At 42.7% G+C, this 25379-nt stretch overlaps 2 protein-coding genes across 9 annotated transcripts in view; one reads left to right on the forward strand and one right to left on the reverse strand.

Moving 5' to 3' along the window:
• The window catches only part of LOC309365214 (uncharacterized protein), a 36953-nt gene extending 28698 nt beyond the window's left edge, over positions 1-8255 (forward strand). Inside the window, exons 5-7 of the mRNA XM_081903440.1 lie at positions 2918-3121; positions 3240-3410; positions 8095-8255. Of these exons, the coding sequence (XP_081759566.1) occupies positions 2918-3045 (128 nt within the window). The 3' untranslated portion in view covers positions 3046-3121; positions 3240-3410; positions 8095-8255. The remainder of the gene's footprint in view (positions 1-2917; positions 3122-3239; positions 3411-8094) is intronic.
• ITPR1 (inositol 1,4,5-trisphosphate receptor type 1) overlaps positions 1-25379 on the reverse strand; it is a 199093-nt gene that overhangs the window by 8783 nt on the left and 164931 nt on the right. For all 8 annotated transcript variants that reach the window (XM_081901286.1, XM_081901281.1, XM_081901283.1 and 5 more), the window contains 5 exons: positions 24140-24335; positions 20534-20638; positions 15558-15697; positions 14677-14842; positions 13157-13317 (listed from right to left, as the gene is read on the reverse strand). In XM_081901286.1, the coding sequence (XP_081757412.1) occupies positions 13157-13317; positions 14677-14842; positions 15558-15697; positions 20534-20638; positions 24140-24335 (768 nt within the window). The remainder of the gene's footprint in view (positions 1-13156; positions 13318-14676; positions 14843-15557; positions 15698-20533; positions 20639-24139; positions 24336-25379) is intronic.

Genomic DNA, 25379 nt, shown 5'->3' on the forward strand with positions numbered 1-25379 from the left:
AATCTAGTGCTAGCATTTTATCAGAAACATAACTAAAAGAATAATAGAGTTGTAGAGTTGTAAGGGATCCTAAGGGTCATCTAATCCAAGCTACTGCGACTTACGTTTCTGAAATCCCTTGTGGGATCCCTGTCCATACCTACTCAACTGCCACAGTCCCCTTCCATGAAAACATTTATTCTTCTTCTTCTTCCCCGTGGGTTTAACGGTATAGCAAGGCCATAGATAGGTCCCAGCTGGCAACAGTGTGATCATGTTTCAGTTACAACCTTTCATATGGCCTTGTCCCTTTTGTAAACTGCCATAAATTCTCCAACACCCCCCACCCCCCGAGTGTCTTGTCCCAAAGGGCAGGCCCCACAGACAAATTTGTAATACCCCAATCATAAAACCCATGTAGGACAGGCCCTCTATTTTCTATATAGCACAAACCCATAAAATCTGATCAGCCATTTCCCCTACCTTATAAACCTCGCATGTTACTCCATAGAGCACAATGCACAATTGTCTGAACTCTGAACAGACCAACTTGTTTCTCCTGCCCTAAGTTTAAAAACTATAAGAAACTACAAAACAAATCCTTCGGTGATGGACAAAAGGAGAATGCCGTCCTACCAACACAACCCATCTCCCACTGCCTTTGCCATTCACCTGACAGAGTCTCAAACCATTTTCCTTTGTAATGAGAATTGAAAATGCATGAGGAAAAACATCCCGTAACCAGAGAAGAGATTCTCAACTGGATTTTTTAAAGGCATACTGAAGAACATTAGGAGAGGTGGCTTGCTTGGCCCTCACCCCAGCATGAGGCAAGCAGTACACCTGCCGAACCTTACGTATTCTTCGCTGTTACTGGATTCACCCTTTAACCTACTCAAAGCAGTAAATGGGAGCAGGGGTGCTTGGCAACTGGCTGGTTTTATCACAGATCTATGACTGTTAATCCCAGCTGGCTATGAAACCTAAGACAATGACCCACATTAGCTCCCTTGTCAGCTGCTGAGGATATACATCACAAAACATTTCTGTATGGATAACTTACTTGCATGCATATCTCCACTTAATAATTAGTGGTTTGTGCACATGGGGAACAAGGGTTTCAGTACATTAATACCTCCGTGAATGTCTGCCTCATCTAGCGTCTGCTTTGGCTAACGTCCGCGGCAAACCCGGAAGTACCAGAATGGGTTACTTCCGGGTTTGTCGCTCACGCATGCGCAGAAGCACTAAATTGCACTTCGTACATTCGCAGAAGCGCAAACCGCTCTGCGCACGTGCGCAGACACGGCACTTTGCCCTGCGTCCTTTTTGGCTAGTAGCCGGGGCTCTGGAACAGATCCTGGTCGCAAAACAAGGTACGACTGTACAATAGAAATAAGGGGCTGCTCATTAAAACTGGGCCAGCAGCTAGGTGTAATTTGTGGGAATCAATCAAGGTACAGTGGCACCTCCGGTTACAAACTTAATCCATTCTGGAGGTCCATTTGTAACCCAAAACTGCTCATAACATGAGGCGTGCTTTTGGTAATGGAGCCTCCTGCTGCTGCTGCTGCGCTGCCGGCGCGCGACTTCTGCTCACATCCCAGGGCAATGGTTGCAACCGGGAGCATCTACTTCCGGGTTAGCGGAGCTCATAACCCGCAGCGTTCACAAGGGGGATGGTATGTAACACAAGGTTCCACTGTAGTTAAATAGGACTAAAAGCAATAAAGCACATATATAACATTTTATGCAAACACCACTCCATACTCTTCCTCCCCCTCCTCCTCCTCCCAGAGTCATGATACCTTCTTAAATCATAGAATAGAACAATAGAAGAATAGTATGGAAATACTGACTATACATACAAGTTTGTGTGCCATAGACTAATGGGTTTAGTTAATGAACATGACTAACTTAAATACATTGCTTTCTATGGGTTTATTTCTAAGTAGAATTTTGTTGGATATAACCCATATATTCTCTCTCGGTCATCACTCTTCCTACCAGCTTACCCAAGAAATGGGTATTTGTGACTGGGTGGTAGTTATAAACCATGGGCTGTATTTAACAACAAAAGAAGGGGAGGGAGCTAGAGTGAGTGAGTGGTTACCACCGTAGAAATATGGTGCCACCCTAAGCACCACACTCCTGACACATTCAGCAAATTTGGTTTTCAGAAACTCTACACCGATTACTTTGGTCTTCAAAGAAATATCAAAAGCTGTGAACTCCATACGTAGTAAAATGGAACAGGTACACCTTCAGGGTGGGAGGAAAGGGGGGGCAGATAATAGTTTCTGTTGCTGAGAGACATACAAAACAAATATTTTTGGCAAATAACTTGACACCCTTGTTTCACAGATCTTGGTCATAACCCAACAAGCAGCAAATCAACTGGATTAGTAGCAGCTGACATGTTTCTGCAAGATGGCGCACCAGCTTTGCTTCTCAATTCCCTGCATGTTTTCAGGAGACATAAGAAATGAACCTGAAACGTGCATTCAAAGCAGCTCATTTTGCGGGCCAAAGAATTCTACAGCCTATATAACAGAGTGCACCTTAACCCGCTTCTCTCCCTCCTTCATCTCACTATCAAATCATACCCATTTCGGAGGATTGTTTGTTTTTTATTAAAAAAAACATTCAAAAGTTACAATACAATACATTTTAAATCAATATATCCCCTCCAGAGACACCTCTGCAATGATGGTGGCATTAAAATAAGAACAGGATATTTTAATTTTGGAGGTGGTGTGTCCAAGGAGTAAGCTTGACAAGCAGGTTTCTGTTAAAAGTTCAACAAAGCCCTTAAGGTGTCTGGTCTTGCAAGCAACACATGTTAAGTTACCATGGCTTCCCCCACCTCCTTTTTGCATGCATTAAGTGAGCCATAATCTTGAGCCTTTATGTTTGGTCTGTTTCCTTGCCTCCACAGGCACACCCCTTTCCTACTGGTGTCCCACATACCAATGCTGTTATGCACTGTCTGCTTTGGCCCTCCTACAAGCCTGGTGGTGCCGTCAGCTCCCTCTTCCCGTCACAGCAGCAGCTTCCTCTCTTTAAACAGACCAACTGAATTAAGCCACTGACGGAAGCTGGCTAACCACAAGTGTTGTGTTTCTGGCTAGCTCTTTTCTAGGTAAAGTTGGAAAAGTCCCTTTCAAGTAGCAATCGTCAGAATCTCAGACACGGGGGCGGCGATGGCCAGAGCTTTTAAAATGTCCACGATTGGTAACTTTTCTTTCTTTCCAAAAAAGGAAGCTGCTCTGTGCGATGGAAATGATAATTCATTCTGAGAAATCTCACACTTCCTTGCTTTCACTGAACTGAGCTTGCTTTAGGGGTCTTTCCAACCTTGGATTTTATCTTTATTGTTAAAAGTCAAATCTATCTTCCAGTGCGCAGTCCTGATCTGTAATTGATTGGAGGTGAGTGGGGGATAGCTGCACTTTTACCCTTTTTTAAACCATGGCATATGGGTTCAGCACTAGGGGGTTGGGGGGGGGGAGCGCACCTTCTCCAAAAGAATGAAAAAACAGCATGGCGACAAATGTATTTCAAAGACAATGTGCTGTTGCGGTGAGGAAAAGTAACTCTGTTCATCTCATCACATTTCATCATAAAAGAATGCTACAAAGAAGTAAAATTAAAGACTTTAAACAATTCCTAGAATGGTACAGACATGAAATGGAGTTTGTAGTTTGTGTTACTATGGTTAACACATGTCATATCTAATAAGGCCTCGTGACTACTACTTACATGCAATCGCCACATCCTACACCTGCAGTAACAATTGTGGTGGACATACTGGCCGGAGAATTTTATTTTATACAGTGACAAATATCGGAGTGCTGGAAAATGCAGTATCCCTTTCTGGGGGAAAGACACCTGAACTTGCAATATATGAATAGCAGTATTTATTGCATTCTGCATGGATCTTTTGGGTACAGTGGCTAGGAGAAAACTATCAAAGAGTTATTGTTTGCACCACTTTTTTAAAAGATAGAGAAACCTCCACTGAATAATAGCCAAGTCTGAGATCCTTCTCCCAGTTTTTAATTTTCATTCTTGGAATCTTACTAACAGCGCACAGTCATTTTGTGAAAAGAATGACTATCCCTAACTCAGACGGGGATGTATCTAAAAGGATCCTGAAACAGTTCAGCCTACTGCCATGACTATGGGGAAAGACCAGTTGAAGCCATTCCACATTATGCTTATAGCCATGCTGTGAGTTGCAGATGCAGTCTTGTAAGAACTGGAAATAAATTCAAAATTTGTTTGAAAATCAATGCATATGTAGCATGAGAATTATGGTCAACAATTCTGTATATGAAAAGGGCAAATGAACTCTGGCGTGGGTAGAGAGTTTTGCTGTTGCCATGTAAAAAAACAGATGGAGAAGCTGTGGTCCTCTAGTTGTTGTAGGACTCCAGCTCCCATCATCCCAGTTCATTGGCCATACTGGCTGGGGACTGATGGGACTTGGAGTCCAACATTTGGAGAGCCGTAGGCTCCACATCTCTAAAAGAAAATGGAGAGCGAGAGTGAGCACACATGCATCTGCTGGTGATTCTCTCCTTAGGCCTTTCTCAGACGCAGAAAGCTAGCCAGTTGCTTCCAATGCTTTGAGTTCAGTTTAGTTCTAATATTAAGCAACTTTAACCACACCCAACACCACATGCCAACCTGCGTGCAGAGAAGGAGACAAGGCAATTCAACAGACCATTGATCTTGGTGGAAACTTTTCCAGGTAGCAGCCCTTCACTATTAAGAAATGAGTTCTTCTCAGTAAGCCACCACTCCACCCAGAGGCCAAGCAAGACAAATACTTGAGAGCTCATTCTTTCTTTCTTAATTTAAAATAGTTCACTGGCTGCAGGGAAATTCACAGCTCACAGCTGTTTCCCATGATGAAGTAATTTTCATTACGAGCAAACCTTGCCCAGCTTTTACATAACCAGTGATGAAGAGCTGCTGAGGGATTGCCCAAAGGAGGTTCCCTTTTGTGTTTCATACTATGACAGTGCTGGCCCTTCCGCTAACCTAGTTCTTGTTTGGTACTGTAGGGATTACATAAGTAAACCAGGACACATTATATCATGTGCAGCTGGGCTGGAATTAATTGGCCGATTGCATAAAATGGATCATTAGAAAAACACAACACTAGCACACACATACACATATAACTGGGATTGTCTATAACCTGCCCATGGTAATGAAGTCCACCCTAAAATTATTGTGCAATGGATAAAGTGGGTAGTAACCAAGGTGTTCTCTGAGTAGAAGGGCTAAGCAGGTAATGCAGAGCTCCACAGCATCTAGGCTGGGTACACAGAATATGGCAGCACACAAGATGGGCTAAGAACCAAGCCAATGTATATTGCAAGTATTTTGGACTGGGGAAGCTGTGATTGAAAGATGCAGTTTTCTTAAAGAGAAGAAAAATGGAAGCAAAATTAATATTCTTGAGTAGGGATGGATCTGTCAGTTTCAGTTCTCAGTTTCTTATTTTCCCAATCTTAAATTTATTCTCCACATTTCTACAGCAGTTTTGTGATTAAAATTAAAATAAAATAAAAAACCTCATGAAAATTATTCAGCATTTTAGTATGACTTTCTCCAATAAACACATTTTGTACTGAGTACTCATGCACATATCTTTGGCAAGTGATTCCCCCTAGTATTTGTATGTTATTTTCACCAATATAATTGCCTTTATGCACACTTTCCCCTAATATATGCATTTTGGTTGGAGAACTGCACTGCAAAATTTGGATAAGTGTGAATTTTGAAGGACAGCTATATTTTGTTTCTCACACTGTTGTGGAAAGTGTGATTTGGTAGAAGCACATTTAAATGCAAGCCAGATTGAGTCCCTGCCCCCCTTGAGAATTTCAAACATTATATGAAATTCCCTGTTATTATTTTGGGACACGAACAGTTTCTTATAAACCGTGAACCTGAATTTCTGCACTCACAATCTCCTTCTGGACCTCAGCTATGAATAAAAAAAATTACTACTCTGTCACAACTTCTAGTTGCTGCCCTACTTACAAAAATCCCTTTGCACTTGCTTCTTCATCCCACTATGACTGGAGTGATCATGCCCACAGGGGATGGTTCTAGGGCACGGCTTTCAGCTAGTCAGCACAAGCAAAGCTTTCCTCACAGACATGTTGGCAGCTTGGGCTTGTACTGAATGGCTGATGGAAGGTCCCAAACACCTGCTCTCTATGGGAATGTTCAGTTCAGGGAGACTTAGAAAAGTTTAATCATTACCAAATTCTAGCAACTACTTCATATCCACATTTCAGAAAGCAGCAGATTTCCAGAGGGGACAGCCACATTAGTCTCTTGCAGTACAAACAGCAGTGTGAGAAACACATATTTATTTTGACATAAGCATTCATGGACTAAAGTAAAATTTATTTATAATCCAAAGAATGCAATTCTATATACCACCTCCTGCATTTCGTTTGTCAATGAAATGCAACCTGTTTCTGAACACAGCACTCTACATAGCACTCTGGGACACAAACAATTTACAAGAATGGACAACTCCACACAAAAAGTGAAACTTCAGTGTTGCCATGAATGGCAGCTTCTCTAACCTTGTCTCTCTGGACTAGGATCCTGAAATTGGGAGGAATGGCCCATCCTTCCTATAACAGAAACTCCCCTCTTATGCCAAGGGACAGGGTACCCTATCAATCCCGCCCATGTACATGCACATATTTTGATCCCGGCCATTGAACTTCCTTCCTGTTCAGAAGTTACACACTTTTGTATAGATCATGCACAGGCATTAACCATATTGAGAAAGGGGTTCATGCACAGGGTTTCTGGCTAAATAAACAGATGGCAATAATAAAGGGGTTAAAATTGAGTCAACACACAGGACTTGGAGGGAGGCATACTGGATGAGAGCAACAAATGCACTTGAACATAACAATCCAGGTAAACAGAATAGATAACTCATAGATTAGCAAGAGAGTGAGGCAACTGAACACCTGTCCTGAAAGTTTACAGTGAGGCAGAGCCACAGTTATCAGTCTAGCACTGGTGTGCTGCCTTTAAATCTAGCGCATTAGCTCACTTCAGTGTTCCAGAATAAGCCACTCACTGGCGGAAATTGTTACTGTTCCTATTACAGCATGTAAAGGCTGAAATCCTTGTTCCACTAATCTTCATGACAACCATAGGAAGGTGGTAATTAATGTTCCCATTTGATGGTTAAAAAGCAGCCATTAGTATGACCAGCTTCAGCCAAGGCAAAGGAACAAGTTTATTATATCTACTTTTTATCAGGCTGCAGGGCAGAGGGAGAGAAGGGAAGCAGTACAATTCCATCATCTCTGTGGAAAATCTGGCTGTTTTTTAGTCCGCCCCCTGCAAACTTGGGATCCTAGCTAGTTGTTGTAAGAAGTGTAAGCTTAAGAATTACTTGAGCTTGCTTCCCTTGTCCTCCCTCCCTCTTCCTTCTTTGTGTGTCAGATTGTAAGCCTAAGAGCAGAGACTTGTCTTACCAACAATCTTTGCAAGACATGGTGGGAATTGGCAAAAATGCTTTAAATAAGTAAATGAATAAATACTTGGACCATGTGCACTCTCAGATTTGACAGACAATTATCTCTTTCCCTCCCTTTTTTAACTTCCAATAAGCTAAGCAGTGGCAGAGCAGAAAGACTCTGAATAACTAGTTCGAGCATACTTCAAATGCGGTTTCCGACTTTACGTCTAGAGGACAGAATGTACTAGATATGAACAGGACAGACTTGTTTCTCCCTGCAGCAATGGCTGATGTGTGGCACACCCATTTTTTTTAGGCCATTTGTTTCAACCCTAGCATTATTTAGGCACATTTAATCCCGAGGCCTAATGATACCCAGCTTCCAGCAGCCTTGGCCCAGTACTAGTGACACAACATAGTGTTGCATGCCACCCTGATGTTCAAGTGGTGCAAGATCCCAGGGGTTCTAGGTTCTAACCCAGGGTTCGGTTTCCTTGGAATGTGGGGCTTTAGAATATATGGTTTATTTACACATATATTCAGTCTAAGATGGAGGGGCTCATGCATTAACACCCTGGAATGTCTTGCTTCTCCCATAGTCACAGCTTTGGATTCCAGCAGAAATCAAGCGTGGCTCTCGCTCCCTGGCTTCTGCCTGCTTCTAGCCCTGCTCTCTCTCACATACTGGCTATTGTCCTTCTCAGTACCAGCCAGGTGAGGGAGGGGCTCACACACATTTTATGTTTTATTGTGTTTTTATATTTTGCTGGAACCACCCAGCCACCCAGAGCGGTTGAAGCAACCCGGTCAGATGGCAGGAATCACCATCACCATCATCCCTTGCACAGAGGAGCTTCCTTTGTTACACTAAGGACCATACTTTAGTACTTCGGTGGCAACTATGACCCTTGCCCAGCTAATTCAACAATGGAATTCTCCGTTAGATTTTAATCCTTGCTGGATCCAGAGGATTAGAAAGGACTCAGGCATTATACAAAGTGACCCCCCCCAAAAAAAACCATCACAGCAATAGTTTTCCTTTGCTTCTGAAGTTATTTAAGCATGTGATTATGTGAACTGGTTCTCTAGACATTTGGGTGGCGACAAAGCATCAATTAAACTGTACCCTACCGTAATTTTAGTCACTCATTCTTCATTTGTATGGGTACACTGGTAGTTAGCTATCATTCTGAGTCGAAGACATATCACACACATAGCAAAGAAAACATACAAATGAGGCCAATCCACTGAATTTCCCTTACCTAAACAACATCCATCAAAACCAACAAATTTCACTGTTGTGGAGCTTACTCGGGAGAAGAGTAAAGTGGATTCTGCTCATGATCAGCAGTTCAGCGACCTCAAGCTTAGGCCAAATATAGCACTAAACAGGATGGTTAGAATAACAATCATAGAGTTGGAAGTGAACCTGAGGGTCATCTAGTCTAGCCCCCTGCAATTCAGGAGTTTTAACTAAAGCATCCATGACAGATGGCCATCCAAAGAATACAATGAAATGGAATCTGTGTTCTACTCACTGGCAAAAATATCCCAAATTCAACCTAAGCATTTAATTAACCTGTGCAGAGACCCAGGTCTCCCTGTAATCCAGCTAACTCAAACCAAAATTTCATGTTTCTGTGCTTTGCAGTTTCTTGGACTGTAGTACCACAAAAGGAAATATTACAAAAAAGGAGGTTTGTTTGAATTCTTTCTCTACTCAAATGCTATGATGATGCCAAGATTGCAAGAGCAGGTAATCAGAAACTATGGCTGCAGCTGCCTACTGCACACAATAGAAATTTTATTGTGGTCTTCCCTAAAAGGCAGCGGACCACCTCTTCTTGAGATTTCGCTCTCTCTCAGAGCCAATTCTGATGTTCTGCTTTTGGTAGGGTGCAGCTAATAATCACAGCCGTGTGGGCAAGGCTCCATGCAGCTTAGAGAACAGTTTGATGCTCTTTCCCCATGAGTCTGCTAAATCACAAGGGAAAGAACCACGCCAGCACTATACTTCCCCAGAATCTAGCAGAAGAGACAGCATGCAGACTTCTCTCCCAGTTTGACTGACTCACGTGATAAAGGCATTTGAACTTCCTTGTAACTTCACAGGGCCTTGGTCAGATGGCTCCATCTTGTAAAACATTTGAACCAGGCCTCAAGAGTAACTTGGGCTAAATATGTATCAGTATCTGAAAGTAAAAGTGACCCGTGCATCTCATTTCCTCACTTCTCCATAACTTCCACAAGTGGAAGTTTCACATTTCCTCCTGTGGTTAGACTTAAAACTGTCTCCACATTTAAAGCATTCACGTCTTACTGCAGAGGGAGAAGTTCACATAGAAGCACAGGGAAGAGGAAATACTTGCAAGTCCCTGTTCTCTGAGCCCCTATCTCTTGAGGTTCTGAAGCAGGGGAAGGGATCCCCAACCAGCTCTTTGCATTTTTAAATGTCTTCTGATATCTTAATTTCTATGGTGTATGCCACTGTTATGCTTTTCTAACTTCTTTCAGAGCATGTGTGTGTGTGTGTTTTGCAGCAATAGAACATAAAACCGTACGATAAAAACCATATAAAAAGTTAACTTTGAGCTTACCAGTGTGGTCACAGCTGGCATAACCAGCAGGAACTGGTAAATAGTACTCTTGGCCAAGGGTCATTGGGACCTCTGGTGATGGATCAAGGAGAACCCCCAGGCTGTGTATCTGCTCTATTATTTTGGGCAACTGGTGCACCATGTCACTTCTGTCCCTCTTACTGAGCCCTAGGCATGGAACTATTATGAAATTGGAAAAACAAAACATACATATATTCTCTCTGTCTGTCTGTCTGCCTCTCTCTCTGTCTCTCTTGAACACACACCACTTAAGTCACCCTCAAGCCATGCTGTGCCATGGATGCTTGACTAGCAGAGTTCAACTGCTGGCTTTTCTTGTGCTCACATCCTAAGGAAAACTATAGCCCAAAACCTTTCCGCTATTATGTATGCAACTCCCATGATCAATATATTTTTTTTGGAACAAACTCCTGCAGGGTGCAAAAAAAAACACAAAAAAACACGTTACATAACCCATTTTAAAGTTCTGCTTCGTTCCTCAATTAAAACAGACATTTAGGCAAAAGCACAATGAGCCTTCTTCCAACAGTCTTTAAGGAAATAAGTTGTTTACAGTTATGATACTGCATCACAATGCTGAAAATGTGCTACAGCATATGTAAGTGACGAAGAACAGAAAATTCAGGAACATTGCGATTTGAACTAGATTTAATAACTGCATTTTGGAACAGACTGCCCATGCATCTTACAAGTGTGTGAAACTATAGCACTGGAATTTGGAAGATTCAGGACAGATAAAAGGGAGTACTTCTTCATGCAGCACATAATTAAACTATGGAACTTGCTCCCACAGGAGGCAATAATGGCCCCGAACTTGGCTGGCTTTAAAAGAAGTCTGGACAAATTCACAGGGGAGAGGGCTATCAATGGCTACTAGCCATGATTACTTTATCCTGCCTCCACAGTCAGAGGCATAATGCCTCTGAACAGCAGTTGCTGGGAATCACAAGTGGGCAGAGTGCTGTTGCGCTCATGTTTAGTTTACAGGCTTCCCATGAGCATCTCTTCAGCCACTGAGAGAAAAGGATGCTGAATAAGAGGATGCCGAATTATGAATGTGGCAGATTAGCAGCCAAACCTAACATGCATATTGCTGCTAGTTAGCCTGAGAAGGGGCAAAGTCTACAGTGCTGCCCTGATAACAGGCAGATCATCAGACCACAGAAATACAATTGGTAGAGAGGGCTCCGTGTGATGTCATCTCTCCTGGACAGGAATGAGCATACTGTACTTGCTGTTCAACTCTCTTCCTTTGACCAGCTTTGGATGAAGACATGCCTCTGCTTGCTCCAGCCTCAGGCATGCTTATAGGTGTTTTGCAGCTTAAACAGTAAATACAAGTGTTTTGCCTGCATAGTTTTTTTTACTGCTACTCTTACTGTGAACCAATGCATGAGTATTTTTAAACTTAATTTACAAGTTCAATGCACTTTACAGGTCCAACACCCAAGATGCTCTTACAGAGATTTTGTCTGCAAATTTCTATGCTTTTCTCAGACATACATGATCACAAAGGTAACACCTTTTTAAGTCTAGGCACTTTGAAAGGAAGACACTATAGCTTTCCAGCAAAACATGGAATTAGAAAGGTTTTCCATATGCTATATTAGCATTCCGTCTGAACTACAAAATCCATTCCAACAGAATGCTGCATTTCCCTGGCCGCTGCTTTTTCTAGCATGCCAAGGAGCCATAAAATAACAGGCTGTTTACACAGAGGACTGCAACATGCTTCACTTCACCACTAATCCTCTGTCAGGTGACTACTCACAAGATTTCTTTAAGCCCTTAGGAAGCACTCCAAAACCAGGACATAAGAATTCAATGACCCTGAGATAATATAGGTTACCTAATAAGAGATTTTGACAACAGGATTTATATTCCCAACAAGTTAGCATATGTTGCACCTAAAAAGGGCAGTTCCATGCCTTTAAGAAACATGCAAAACCAGCATTTAATTGGATTTGCCTCATAGGAAGTTTCGATGCAGAAGCTATCGGGGGGGGGGGGGAGATACAGCTCACATCCTGACCAGTCAATGTGCCAATCAGCAAATCAGACTATGAAGAGAGAATTTTTTTCCAGGACTTATTAATCTAGTATGACCAGAAAAAGGGGGGTCCACTTTTTTCTACAGAAAAGTGACTTAAAATAAAACCCTCATAAATCAACATGAAGTATATAGGATAGGAACACACAATGAATGTGTCCTGATTTAAAGTTTTCTCACTCATAAGACAATTGTGATGAAAAAAGGCGGAAACGCCTTTATATTATTATAAATTGTTTTCAAAGTAAAGTAAACTGTCTGCTAGGAGGCTGATCTCAAAACACAACGGCAAGACTTTGCTATTTAGCCCTGTTTATTTGGCTCCCTTGCATAAATATGTTAAAGGCTTAACAACTTTAGTTATGAAGATGCTAACACAGATTGCTGCAATGAACATTTGGGTCTCACCAAAGAATCCTTTGATTAATTTAATATTAAATCAGAAAGGAACCTAAAACGAATTCACCCCTCCTTTGCTTGCATATTATGGGGCTATTGTCATTACAGAACCCAATCTAATCCTAGTTTAAAAATTAGATGTATTTGACGATGACTCCATATTAATGAAAAAGTAAGAAACTGTATTAGTAAATTTCTCTTTTTTGGACTATTTTGCAATTAAGTAGTATATTAATGTTTCATCTTCACCACCACCACCTCTTCTGATGCATATTTTGGGATTGGAAAAAGCCAACGTACAGGCAGACAGAATGGCACACTACAGCCTCTGGATAGTGACTAGGGTGGTAGGCAAAAAACCCAGTCACCTGAAAAATAATTGGAGCATTTACCACCTTTTCATGCTTTCTGCATGTTTAACCAACAATGAAGGAAACAATACTAGACTTGTTTGATTGATTGGGATACTTTTGGTTTCCCCATCTTCTCTTCCTTGGGTCTCACTTAATGGTACAAACTGGATTTGCATTTAGTTAAATCAAAAGCAAAGAAGCCTGGAAAAGCCATAGTTCAGGAACAGCATGCCCAACTCACCTTTATCATTTCAGCCACGTAGCTTTCAGGCCCGGTATATTCCGTAGAATCCTTTACTTTGACCAAGACAATGAAGAACAAGTAGTGCCACATATTATGCTCCTCTTTAATATGCTCTTCAAAAGTGACAGTCTTATTATCAAACTTGTCTCTCTCCAGACCTAAAGGGGGACACACAGCCAAGTCACCTCCTTTAAGATTTTTACAGTGGGAAAATTATCACAATGAGATGAACACATTGATGGTAACAGGATTTCCCAAATTTGTCCACCTGTCCCTTCAGAACAAAGGCTTCCATTTACACTGGTCTGTCATTTGTTCATATGGGTGAACGGGATGTGTTGGGGGAGGAAGGCAGTTTGGCCGCAGCAGCCTGCAATTCTGATCTCCCACTGTTGACATGTGGATGCCCGGGCCCTTATAACCTCCCCCTACCATTCAGTGCCAGAACCACAAGCAGCTGAAGCAACTAAAGTGGTGTTCCCACCTTAGATATCATAGATTGCAACCAGCAATGGAGACTTTTTCACCTGTGCAATGCGACTTCCTCTTCCCTCCTCATGTGCCTCCAAATCTGCTCTGGAAGGCTGGAGGTATTTCTTAAAATCTTAAACAAAACCTACTTCAGGGAAGAACAGTGAATTGGGTTTGTGACCTCACTGGTCCCCAGCCAATTAAGGCATCAGTGCTGCTCCTGCAACCAGGAACGATGTGTTGCCCCTGAGCTCAGCTGGAGGTAAAGTATTTATGTCTGCTCAAATTGCAGAAAGTGGGGCGCTACCACGGGTTCTCTGCTAAAATTATGTCTTGACACCCAACTGGAGCTTTTGGTTTCAGCCACATTGCCGGGGGGGGGGCGGATGTTCTGCAGCTGTTGTATATGAAACTGCTTTAGGTAGCACACTTTTTCCACTGCTTAAAAAACTCAAGGTATTCCATATATTGCAGAAAAAAATTGTATGGGCTTTATAGTACCCATATAAAATGCAGATGCTCAGCATGGTGCAGACCTAGAAACATTATAAAAACCACAGTCTTTTCTAAGCTTTAAAGAAGTTCAACTCTCTTTTTTTGAAAATGAAGTATCTCAACTCTGCATAAGTATCTGATGACTATTTATATGCCATTATTAACACTGAGTTTGTGAAAACACAATTATTATCTGCCATTCAGGTGCACATTTTACAAATACACAAGTAAGCTTGTATCCACAAGCAATTCATTTATAAAATAGTTTTAAAAACATGTATGCAGACATAAAACAAGAATGGAAAGTCCCCTTACCAAATCAACATATTTTACAATATCAAATCAGTCATTCAGATTTACATGGAGATTCCTTCCTTCCTTCCATTCATTCATTCAAAAAGTAAGAAACATTCTACTAATTATACAAGTGATTACAAACATCATCATCAGGTAAATACTGAATCTGCTGTCGAAGCCATACATTACTATTACTGCATTTGACTCTGGGGCAGAACAGCTGCTAGTTTCATAGCACTGGGTTCAACACTTACCACAAATAAAGCATGTTGTTTTTAGTATTTCTTCTTTCTTTTGTTTCTCACTTCTTAGATCCGCAAAGGTATCAATAATAACACCAAAAATCAGATTGAGGACAATAATGATCACCATGAAGAAGAAGAGGAGGTCATAGATCACTCTTGCAGCAAAAAGGGGCTCCTAAAATAAAATAGTTTCAAGATGAACAAAATTGGAGCCTAAAAGGCTTTGGCGCAAAGAAGAGCATGCTGCTCAATGCAACATGAAAAGAAAAATGATATCAAGAGGGGCATAAACTTGTGACCACTGCATACATAGATGTGTGATTGGGGGGAAGCCTTGCTATTTATTTGCAGGGGGTGGGAAGAATTTATTTTTTGTACCTGTGGCCTTATTAAAATTGTTAGTAACTACTGTAGTGCTAGCATTCCAATAACATTAGAAAAGTTTTTACAGTAGTTCTGATATTGCATGTATTAACTGCTGCATTTCATAGGAACCTCTTTGCGTGACCAAAAGATGCTTGTATGTCACATACAGGTTTTTTTTAAAAAAAATCACAACATTGTTGGGGAGTGCTTGCACAGAGCTTAATTATTACAGCAGTATTTTTCCACTTAAGAGTACTTTTAAAGTATAAGTCTCCAAGTACTCACATTCCCTTACTCTTGACAGTACTAGAACCTGTTCATTTAGTAAAGGCAATTACACACACCTACACTTAAAGTCAAATAACCAAACTCCTTTGTACATGGCACACAACTAGACTTTTTTTCCAATTGATGCAGCAACATATTTCCCCCCCATGGAAAAGTGTTCTAATCCTTTAATGGGCATCTAACCCTATTTGGTTCTCTCTTGCACTACATCCCTTTCACATATGGTGGTAATTTACCTCCTTGGAAGGTTTCCTGAGGACATCTCCAACACCACCCCCACTCCGCAGGCCATGGCTAAGCACAGTAACGATGCACATCAGCAATGTCTCACACGTATGTTCTTTATCCTCTTCCTCAGCTTCTTCAGAAAACAGCTCTGTTAAACAAAGCAAGTTAGGGTACCATTGTGAGACAAGGTTGGTTTGGAAAACTCTCATCTAGTACATTTTTATCTTTGCTTGAATTTGCACCACTGCTTTGAAGATACTCATGAAGTCAAAGGAACAGACCTCCCTTTCTTTCGCCTCTTGAGATGCAACACCTTGGGTACAGAATGACACAAGTTGTGAGGGTGTAAAAAAAAAAAATTGCACCCATTAGGAATATGGCAACAGCACACCCCATCAAGTGATAAGGGCTCAGCCGAGTTGTGGGGGCTTTTAAAATACCTCCAGTACACATAGGAGTGATATAGGTAATCTTTTAAGACATAGAGGAATAGAAAATCCTAAAGCAAACCTAAATGAATCTTAATATAGTCCTTTATCAGTTCTAGAAACATTGAACATAGTAGCTAAAGCCAAACATGTGCACATGTGAACACACACAAAAGATACAAATCTCAATTTCTCGTTACTAATGCAGAGCACTGAATCTCTCTGAACATAATTTTTAAGCTCACAAGAGTTACTTTGGAGCAGGACTATGGGTAGTTGTAGTCCCCCTATGATCTCCATCTCCCTGGAAGAATCCCAAATGCTGTTTGCAGCTCTTTCCCATCTCTTCCTGGAATGGTCAGGGATGATGGGATTTGCAGTTCAGCCACTGGTTAGCCACCTCGGATTGAAAGTCTACCCACATCTATCAGATGTGCAGGTAGAAATGGAAAATTGCCTGTGCCTTTACATCTGCACTGCCCTTCTCTTCCTGGATGCAGAGGTACATGATGCAGCTGGGGACAGTTTTGCCCATGGAATGCAGCTAGGCAGCCAAGTTGTGTAGCGCAGACATTTCCATTGCTCCCTGGGCCGCAGGGTGAGCAAAGCACCTTGTGGGCTATTGTCACCAAATTCAACAAGGTCAGAACAGAAAAAGGTACTACAGATAAATTTTAAAAGGAGGGGCTGAAAGATGGGGGTGCAGAGAATGCAATGACTGGCCAAGTTTAAAGCCATTGTTTAAGGAGATGGCGATTAAGCCAGTGTATGCTCTTTGTAAGCAGAGAAGAGCTGTTTTGTTTACCAAGAGGGCTAAATAGAGCTGGTCCTGGAGAAACAGAAAAATAGGAGTGTAGATCTGTGGTGGTACAGAAAGAAGAATGTGTATGTGCTGGTGTGATCAAGCTATGGGGTACATCCAATGGAGAGAGAGAGAACATTATGGACAGAGAACAGGAGAAACAGAAGAGACCACGTGGTATGGGTTACAAAGAAAGCAGGGTGGTGGTGGTGGTGGTTTAAAAAACAGAGTCCAAGTTAAATTATGAGTATTTCTTCTTTTTCAAATAATGCAGCAATGTAGCAAAGAGAAAGTGATTCGACTTATGCACCACAATCATCCAGAAAACGTTTCTGTTCTGTTTGGTTTATTTAAAAAAGTACAACATATCTCCTTTTTCCCCAAGGATAGAAGCAATCTACCAAGAATGACTACATCCTCGTCAGGTCTTCCGACACCACTTCCTCCTCCTCCAGCTCAAGGTGACTGGGATGAATCATTCTGTGCTTCTTAATTTGTCTTAAGGAATGAACCAGGGTAGTCTTAAAAGGACTCACTGACCTTCAGAAGTTTGAGATCTTAAAACCCTTTGCCTTCCTAAGATGCCAAAATTCCATCTGGGCCTGATAGCATATATTATTCATTGCAGTAACAAACAAAAAAAGTTGCAGAAAATGATGGGGGAAACGGCACTACTTAAAAGTCAATCACCATAATAAATGTGACTGAACAATCAGCCGCTCCTGAATGCTTCCAGATGGGGAGTGATCCCTTGCCAACGAGCCACTCAGATCCCATTTTTTTCTGTCTGCAGTTGGCATAAGAACATAAGAAGAGACACTTGGATCAGGCCAGTGACCCTTCTAGTCCAGCTTCCTTTTCCCACAGTGGCCAATCAGATGCCTGCATGAAGCCTGAAGCAGGTACCTGAGCACAATAGCTCTCTCGCCTCCTGCAGTTTCCAGCAAGTGGTATTCAGAAGCATATTGCTTCCAACTTTGGAGGGGGAAATATAGCCTTGCCCTCCATGAATCTGTCTAATCCTCTTTTAAAGCCATCCAAGTTGGTAGCCATTTCCAGTGGTGTAGCGTGGGTTGTCAGCACCCGGGGCAAGGCAAGTAATTTGTGCCCCCTAACCCGTGGATTTGCGCACCCTAACCCTAACCCCCAGATGTTGCGCCCGGTGCGGCCGGCCCCCCCTGCACCCACCACGCTACGCCACTGGCCATTTCTACCTCCTGTGGGAGTGAGTTGTACAGTTTAGCTCTTTGCTGTGTGAAGAAGAACTTCCTTTTGTCTGTCCCAAACCCTCCAGCATTCAGCTTCATTGTGCAGATTCAATCTTACGCTTTTCAAAATGTATCTACAGGAAGCGCTTAAGAGAAAACACAACCAACTCATATTCCCATGTGTCAGGGGCTCAGGAGCAGAGGCACAGGAGAGGGAGGAAATGGAGAGCGAGGGGGAGGAATCCGAAGGGAGCGTAAGCGATGACAGTGGTCCGAGGTCCCTGAGTCTTTCCAGCGAATCGGAAGATTCACAGAAGGGGGCGCCCATGGTCAGAGCAAGGGGGGTGCCTAGGGGGACACCCCAGGAAGAAGAGGCCAGAGGGGACTCAGAGAGCAGCAGTTGGAAATCAGGACCAGCTTCCCCACCAGAGCGCAGTGGGGGGGAGGAGTCCCAGGTATCAGGATCAGGCTGCTCACCACCAGCGGGAGGAGATGAGCCAGGATTGACCACGCCTCCATCGGAGAGCGCGGAAACGGTCAAGAGGAAAGTTGGAGGCTGGGCGGTCATTTATTAGTTGTTCACTATAAGAGAGTCTGAGTGAAAAATTAAGACCTGAAGCCAAAGCATAAAATATAGAACTGCATACAGTAGACCATTAAAGGTAAAGGTACCCCTGACCATTAGGTCTAGTCGCGGACGACTCTGGGGTTGCAGCGCTTATCTCGCTCTTTAGGCCGAGGGAGCTGGCGTTTGCCCACAGACAGCTTCCGGGTCATGTGGCCAGCATGACTAAGCTGCTTCTGGTGAACCAGAGCAGCGCACGGAAACGCCATTTACCTTCCCGCTGGAGCGGAACCTATTTATCTACTTGCACTTTGACATGCTTTCGAACTGCTAGGTTGGCAGGAGCAGGGACCGAGCAACCGGAGCTCACCCCATTGTGGGGATTCGAACTGCCGACCTTCTGATCAGCAAGTCCTAGGCTCTGTGGTTTAGACCACAGCGCCACCCGCGTCCCACAATAGACCATTACAGTGAACCATAAAAGCAGACCCGGACAAACAGCAAAACTTTAGCAGCAGAAACCAGTTGCAGCGGAATATACTGAAACTCTGATAAAGAGGTCTTGGGCAAGACCTTTGTATTAAAAATAAAGTAAAAAACTCCTGGTGCATGTACAGTGTTTACAGTCTCCAAGGTAATCTCCCACATAGGTTGAGAACAGCTCTTCTGAGCTGGATTGTTGATGTTCTAATGTGCCTTCTGCATACAGCAATTGGTGGAAATAGCTACTTTCACTCTCTCGAGTTGTTAAAGCATTTTTTGTTTGCAGACTGGTTAAAGGATAAAGTTTATTTGATAAGGTATTTGATTCCCCTAACGAAACACAATGGTTCTAAGAAATTTTAGTTTTGTGTATACACTGCTATTTTGGATTGCGGGCAGGTGGTGGCTGCAGGGTTGAGCCTTCTTTTGATGAAAGACATCATAAATTTAAAAAATGGTCATATTGTTTGGGACACTGGAGACAAAATAGCAAGGTTGTGCTCAGGTGAGTAGCAAATGGAAGTAGAAGCGTGGCAATAGAGAACAGCCACAGAAACGTTACCATGTACAACAAACCACCCACCAGAAAAAAAGTAGAGGAAGCACTAACAAACTTCCACACCAGTGGCAACTACAGATGCATAATAGATTATTATTATTTGCTCATTGGATTTTCCTCAGTGAGAGGAAATCCAGATTATATGTGCAATAAAAAGAAGAAATAAGAAAAGATGGGCTGGCATTTAATTAAGACCAATGGGGCACAAAACTGATTCTGCAATAAACTTCCTGCTGGGGGGGGGGTAACCACACCTCTTTGTGGAAATTGAATTTTGGGGAGAAAATGATTTTGGGTGGGCAGGCAAGGGTTCTGAAAGGCAAATTTATCTGCAAGGAGAGAAAAGGCTTTGAAGCATAAGTAATGGTAACTAGATGCTGCTGTTCCATAAGAATATACAAAGATCTCTGCTAGATCAGGCCTGGCTCAGGATTCTGTTTCCAGCAGCAAGCCATGAACCTCTCTGGAGGCTTGCAAGAAGGACACAAGGGCAACAGCGTACACTGCATCTGAACACTGCATTCCTTTTAGATGCAATAGCTGGTAAGAGCAGCTTCCATAGGGCTGAGCTTTGAGCATGTGGATCCCAAGGAAAAGGTTGGGTGGGAGTGGATTGTACCTCTTAAGTTTTCACTAGTTCGTGTAAACATTCAATGATGCCGATTTGCTGCCTCTAACAACTGCAATGAACACCAGACCACTGCTTCTCAGCCTTTTGGCTAAGACCAAGCATGGGTTACCAGAGCACCAGCAACAACCAACATTGTTATGTGGGTCCAATGCTCTATGACAGCTTGGGATTCTAGCACAGCATCACGTGTTGTCATCTCAGTATGTGGTAGGACTAGCATGCAAAGGAAGTTGGTGTGTGTAGGTTCCATATGACATAGAAATCATGCATTGAGGAGCTGCATTTAAAAACTGGTACCCGATACTTACCTGCCGAAGGAACAACTGAAGAGCAGTTTTCCCCACTCTCTATTCTGCATACGTTAGAATACAGGAACTCTGCGGTCATTGCCTCACCAGCTTCAGTATGCTGATCTGAATGTGTACAAATTAAGACACCAAGGATGTAGCTTTAAAAACAGTACACCAAAGTTCTTACACAACTATTAGAATGCATGGTTACCACTTGTTGTTTTTTTAAAAAAAATATTGTGAATTTTAAAATGTCTTTGTTGCCATTCAGTCTAAATAGACTCTCAAGAGGACTTGAAACAAATAAAAATGTATAAAATTTATAGGCAAAGGAAAATGCATACTGTACAAGTTTTGCCAGCTTTCTTTATAAGCTCACCAGGGTTTAACATTCAAAACCATTGATACTTTATATTGAATTAAATGTAAAAAAAAACAAAAAAACCACCAAAACTCAATTGTTCCTGTTTACTTCATTCAAAATGATACAATTACTCCATATCCCTGCTTAAAAATCTGAACAACAGCTCGCAGTCATCATATATGTTGCATTTCCAAAACAGACATGGCTTTGTGACACTTCTTTTTTGTTCCTGGATACTTGTTGTATGGGAAAGGTAGCATGTATGGAGCAGGGAAAATATTTCATTTGAATCTGTTTGAGAGATGATCTGGCATTTATCACATGAGATTGGGGGGGGCGGGGTTAGTGGATTTGCCTAGTATGGGCTATATCCCACATCTCATTCAAGTAAAAAAAAATATCTGAGCCAAATTTAACACAGTTTTTTCTTGACTTCTTTCATATGGCAGTCAGAACTGGGCCCAATTCTGTGGCAAAAAGAGACTCTTCACCTAAGGACAGCTAAAACGTGATCATGACAAAATTCCTCTAATTCATTCTACCTGATGAATGGCTATGGCTAAAAGTGTTGTTATGCCAGCCCTGCAAAACCTTTCCAGTACTGCTATCCTTATACCAGCCTAACTGGTAATCTAGATTACCAGCCTAATCTGGATGTTCCTACCTAGTCCCCTGATATTGGTTTTGTTTAGGGAAATACAGCTGAGGGGGAGGGGGGAGGCTGCTGCAAAGTTGATTGTAGCAGCAGTGCTAGGCAGACAGGGTGAAAGGGGAAAGAAAAGGACTTGGGGTGGGGGATTCTGCTTGCAAAGACAGCTTAAAGAGAAACTGTCAAGCCACTCTCTTCCAGTGCCCCTGCTGCAATGAACTATACAACCCCTCCCCTTATTTCCCTAAAACAAATAAACAAACCCTGAGCAAGGCTATAGCTAGGGGGTGGTAAGATGGGCCCCCACCAGAGGCGCAGGCAAGGGGGGCACAAAATCAGCTGCTGAGACCCTCTGCAACCCAGGCAGAGTGGTGAAGAGGGTGTGCTGGGCGGCACCAGCTCTGGGCTGCCCCCCTCGCCCCTCCTGGTGGAGCAGCCCTAAGTGCCTCATCCTGTTTCGCCATCTGGCTCTGCCTCTCCCAGACCTTGCTCAGGGTCGGGGCTGGGAAGGTCCACCAGCCTCAGCCCCTGACACTGCCTGGCCCACCTCACTGCCTGCGCCCCTGCCTCTCCAGACGCCAAGCCTTCTCCGGAGTCACGTCACTTCTCTCTCCTTTTGTACACCCTCCCTCAAGAGTGCCAACTTGAATAAAATATATGGGGGGGGGCAGGTAAGCACCACCCTGTATAATTGACCACAAGATGGAGTGCATGCACACTATTTGAATGGGAATGTCCATTAACTGGGGGGGGGGAGGGGAAACTCCTCAAATATTTTAGGGTGTGTGTGAAGGAACCTTGGCCCAAGGAGTTGGCTCCCATGCCCTTCTCCCTATTAAAGTGGGGTGCTCCGCGCGTAAGTAGGGAGACGCCTATATACCATCATTTAGGTCAGCCTTCCCCATCTTAGTGTCCCTCCTTCAATCAGAATTCATTAAAAGGTGAAGTGTGTGAGGAATTGAATGGGTGCGGGGGGGGGGAGGCTTGGAGGAGAGGCGGAAAGAAGAGCTAATTTGTCCGTGGCTAGGGGGCGCAATATGGACGGTTCTGACAGGGGCGCAAGATCACCTAGCTACAGCTCTGACCCTGAAACAACTTAGTGCCGCCTAAGCCCCACTGTTGTTAAACAGAATGCAGCTGTAGGAGTTATTAGCTACCACCATCCTTCCTCATCTGATCTATTTGCTTTGATTTCTAGCCAAAATACCCTTCCCACATTTGCACCACACAACAGGTCCCAGCAAAAGTCAGTATGGTTCAATTTGCTCCCTTCTTTAAACTCCCTCCCAACCCAACCAGCGCTTAACTGCCTTCACACTCCATTGGCCAGTATGCAGGCATATACCGTATTTTTCCGTCTATAAGACGCCCCCATGTCTAAGACTCCCCCTATTTTTGGGACCCAGGTTTAAGAAAATAGGGGGAGATGTATCCAAAGACGCCCCCTAATTTTTGACATTATTTTTTAGGGGGGAACCTAGTCTTATACATGGAAAAATACGGTACTTATTACACTTTTGCCAGAGCAAAAGTTAACATTCCCCTCCCCTTTTCTTTTGCTCCAGATCAAGTTAACCTTTAAGCCCCACAGTGAGTCACTCTAGACTTTTCCTATGACTCTGCTGGTACCCGGGTAATCTGCTTTATTTTGGCTACAGAAAGTTAGAGATGCAACAGAGGCAAATTGTATGCATGCTTCACTGCCCCACCCGTGCCTGGAAAAGCAACTGCAGGTGTCCAGGCATGCGGGGAGTTTCTAAAGGCATATGAGATGCCTAAATAGGGTTAAGTTGAATTACCATTGATCAGAAATAGGGTTCCACTTGCATGCCTAGCTCTTCTCTGCCATTCTCCCCAGTTTGCATTTCCATACTCTTTGCATTTAAATTTTCCTGGACCAGAATTCCCCAATCTGGTGCACTCCAGATATCCCTGGAGTCTGATGCCCAATGCTTTTTTCTAGAAAAAGAGGTGCCAGTACTGCGTACCCTTGAACACCCCCCTGAAAAAAAAGCACTGCTGACACATTTCAGCCCCTGGCAGTATGGCCAATGGATAGGGATAGCATGAGCTGCAACCAAGCAACATCTGAAGAGCAATGGGCTGCGTGAAGCTATCCTAGGCATCCCCCAAAAACTTTTCCTTTTTTTTCTTTTTGCAAAAAATGTACAACTTGGAAGCAGAAAAAGGAAATTATGTAAGATGATTATATGATCTTTTCAAAATCACAAGTATGTCTAGAACACATAACATGATTATATTTGGTCCTCTGCTGGGTCACTATGGGCTATTTTGGAACACACGCACATAGTTTTGATCACAAAGTACTAGATAATCCCTACTAATGTGTGCTACGGGGGGGAAAACATCCACATTATTCTCTAAAGGAGATATTGATGCAGTCATGTTTTATTTTCAGCCTCATTATCTATGCTTCCAAAGCACCGAGACCTAAATTTTTGGCAGAATGCTCTCTAAGGAAATCTGATTTTAGCAGGCAGTCATCTGCGGAGGGAGCATAATATTCACAGAATAACCCCCCTTGGTGCATTTGCACGGATAGAAAACTTGGGGGGGCGGGGGGGAGGTTTAAGATGATTCCGGTACGAACCTGGCGACAACGTCTCATTAGGGAGCTTATCTACTTCCAAGATAAAGTCATCCTTGAAGAACAGGTAGCCCACTATCGAGAACAGGTAAACCAAGATAAGAGCAAGAACAGCAGTCAGGATGATGGAGCGTCCATTGCGAGTGACACTTTTAATGACATTCAACAAAGTTTCTTCTCTGTACACCAAGTCAAAAAGCTGGAAAAAGGGCAGTTCAGAATGTTTAATAAGTTCACTTTTAACTACAGATAGCACCACGATACCTAGTAACCTATATGAACGGTGCAATATTTTGACGTATATGCTTTTCGTGGTAATTAATTTTTGGAGGCCTCAGTTTAGAATCACTTTCTAAAACAACTCTAACAAAATTAAAAACAAACAAACGAAAACAGCAACATTATTAAACCAAGTACATGGAAAGCCATAGTAAAGGGGTGTATTGAGGACCAGAGTTTTTCTTTCAAAATCCCCTCAAAAGTCATAAACATAGCTGGTTTTCTTGTTCCAGAACCTTGCTGAACTTAGCTGGTTTCTAGCTCATAAATTACAAGATATGCCAAGTCACAAATAGTGTCATAGTGATCACATCACTGCATCCTTCGGGTTTTTCTCCACTGCCTGTCTGCTCCGTATGCATACCATTGGGCTGCAATATAATCGAAGACTGAAATTGGACATGGAAATTCCCATATGAGTAGTTAATGTATCAGTGAAAAGCCACAATGCAGCCTGATGGAAAATTTGCTGCATCTTTGACTGCAGTAACACCAGAAGACAGTGAGCCTGAGTCAAAGGGAGTTAGTCACCCTGAAGTTCATTGACAGAACTATAAGTTACCTTGTAAACAGCATGTCCCCAAATCTCAGGTAACAGAACCCAGAGGTGGATGGATCATAATTAAGGGTCACTTCAAAAGTTTCTCAACAATATCCCCCACTTTCAAGTGAGGAGAGATTTGAGGTGAAAGAGGCCTGTTTCAATCATGCTCACTCTCCCACTCCCCAGGTTTTGTGGCAGTGGCAATATCCCTACGTAACTAGCTGCCTACTCTTCCCCACCCACCTGGGAATGATGGTTTGTTATCATTCCAAAGGGAATTAGTTTTTTAAAAATAATTTAAGAAAAGGTGTCTGTGTTATTTAAACCCAGCAATGCTACTTGTAATGATGAAACGGCATAATTCACAGGAGCAGGTGGTGGTGGTAAAATGTCTTCTTCCTGTCACCAGAAGAGCTACTG

Source organism: Podarcis melisellensis (genome assembly GCF_964234715.1).
Source record: "Podarcis melisellensis genome assembly, chromosome: 2".
NCBI lineage: Eukaryota > Metazoa > Chordata > Lepidosauria > Squamata > Lacertidae > Podarcis > Podarcis melisellensis.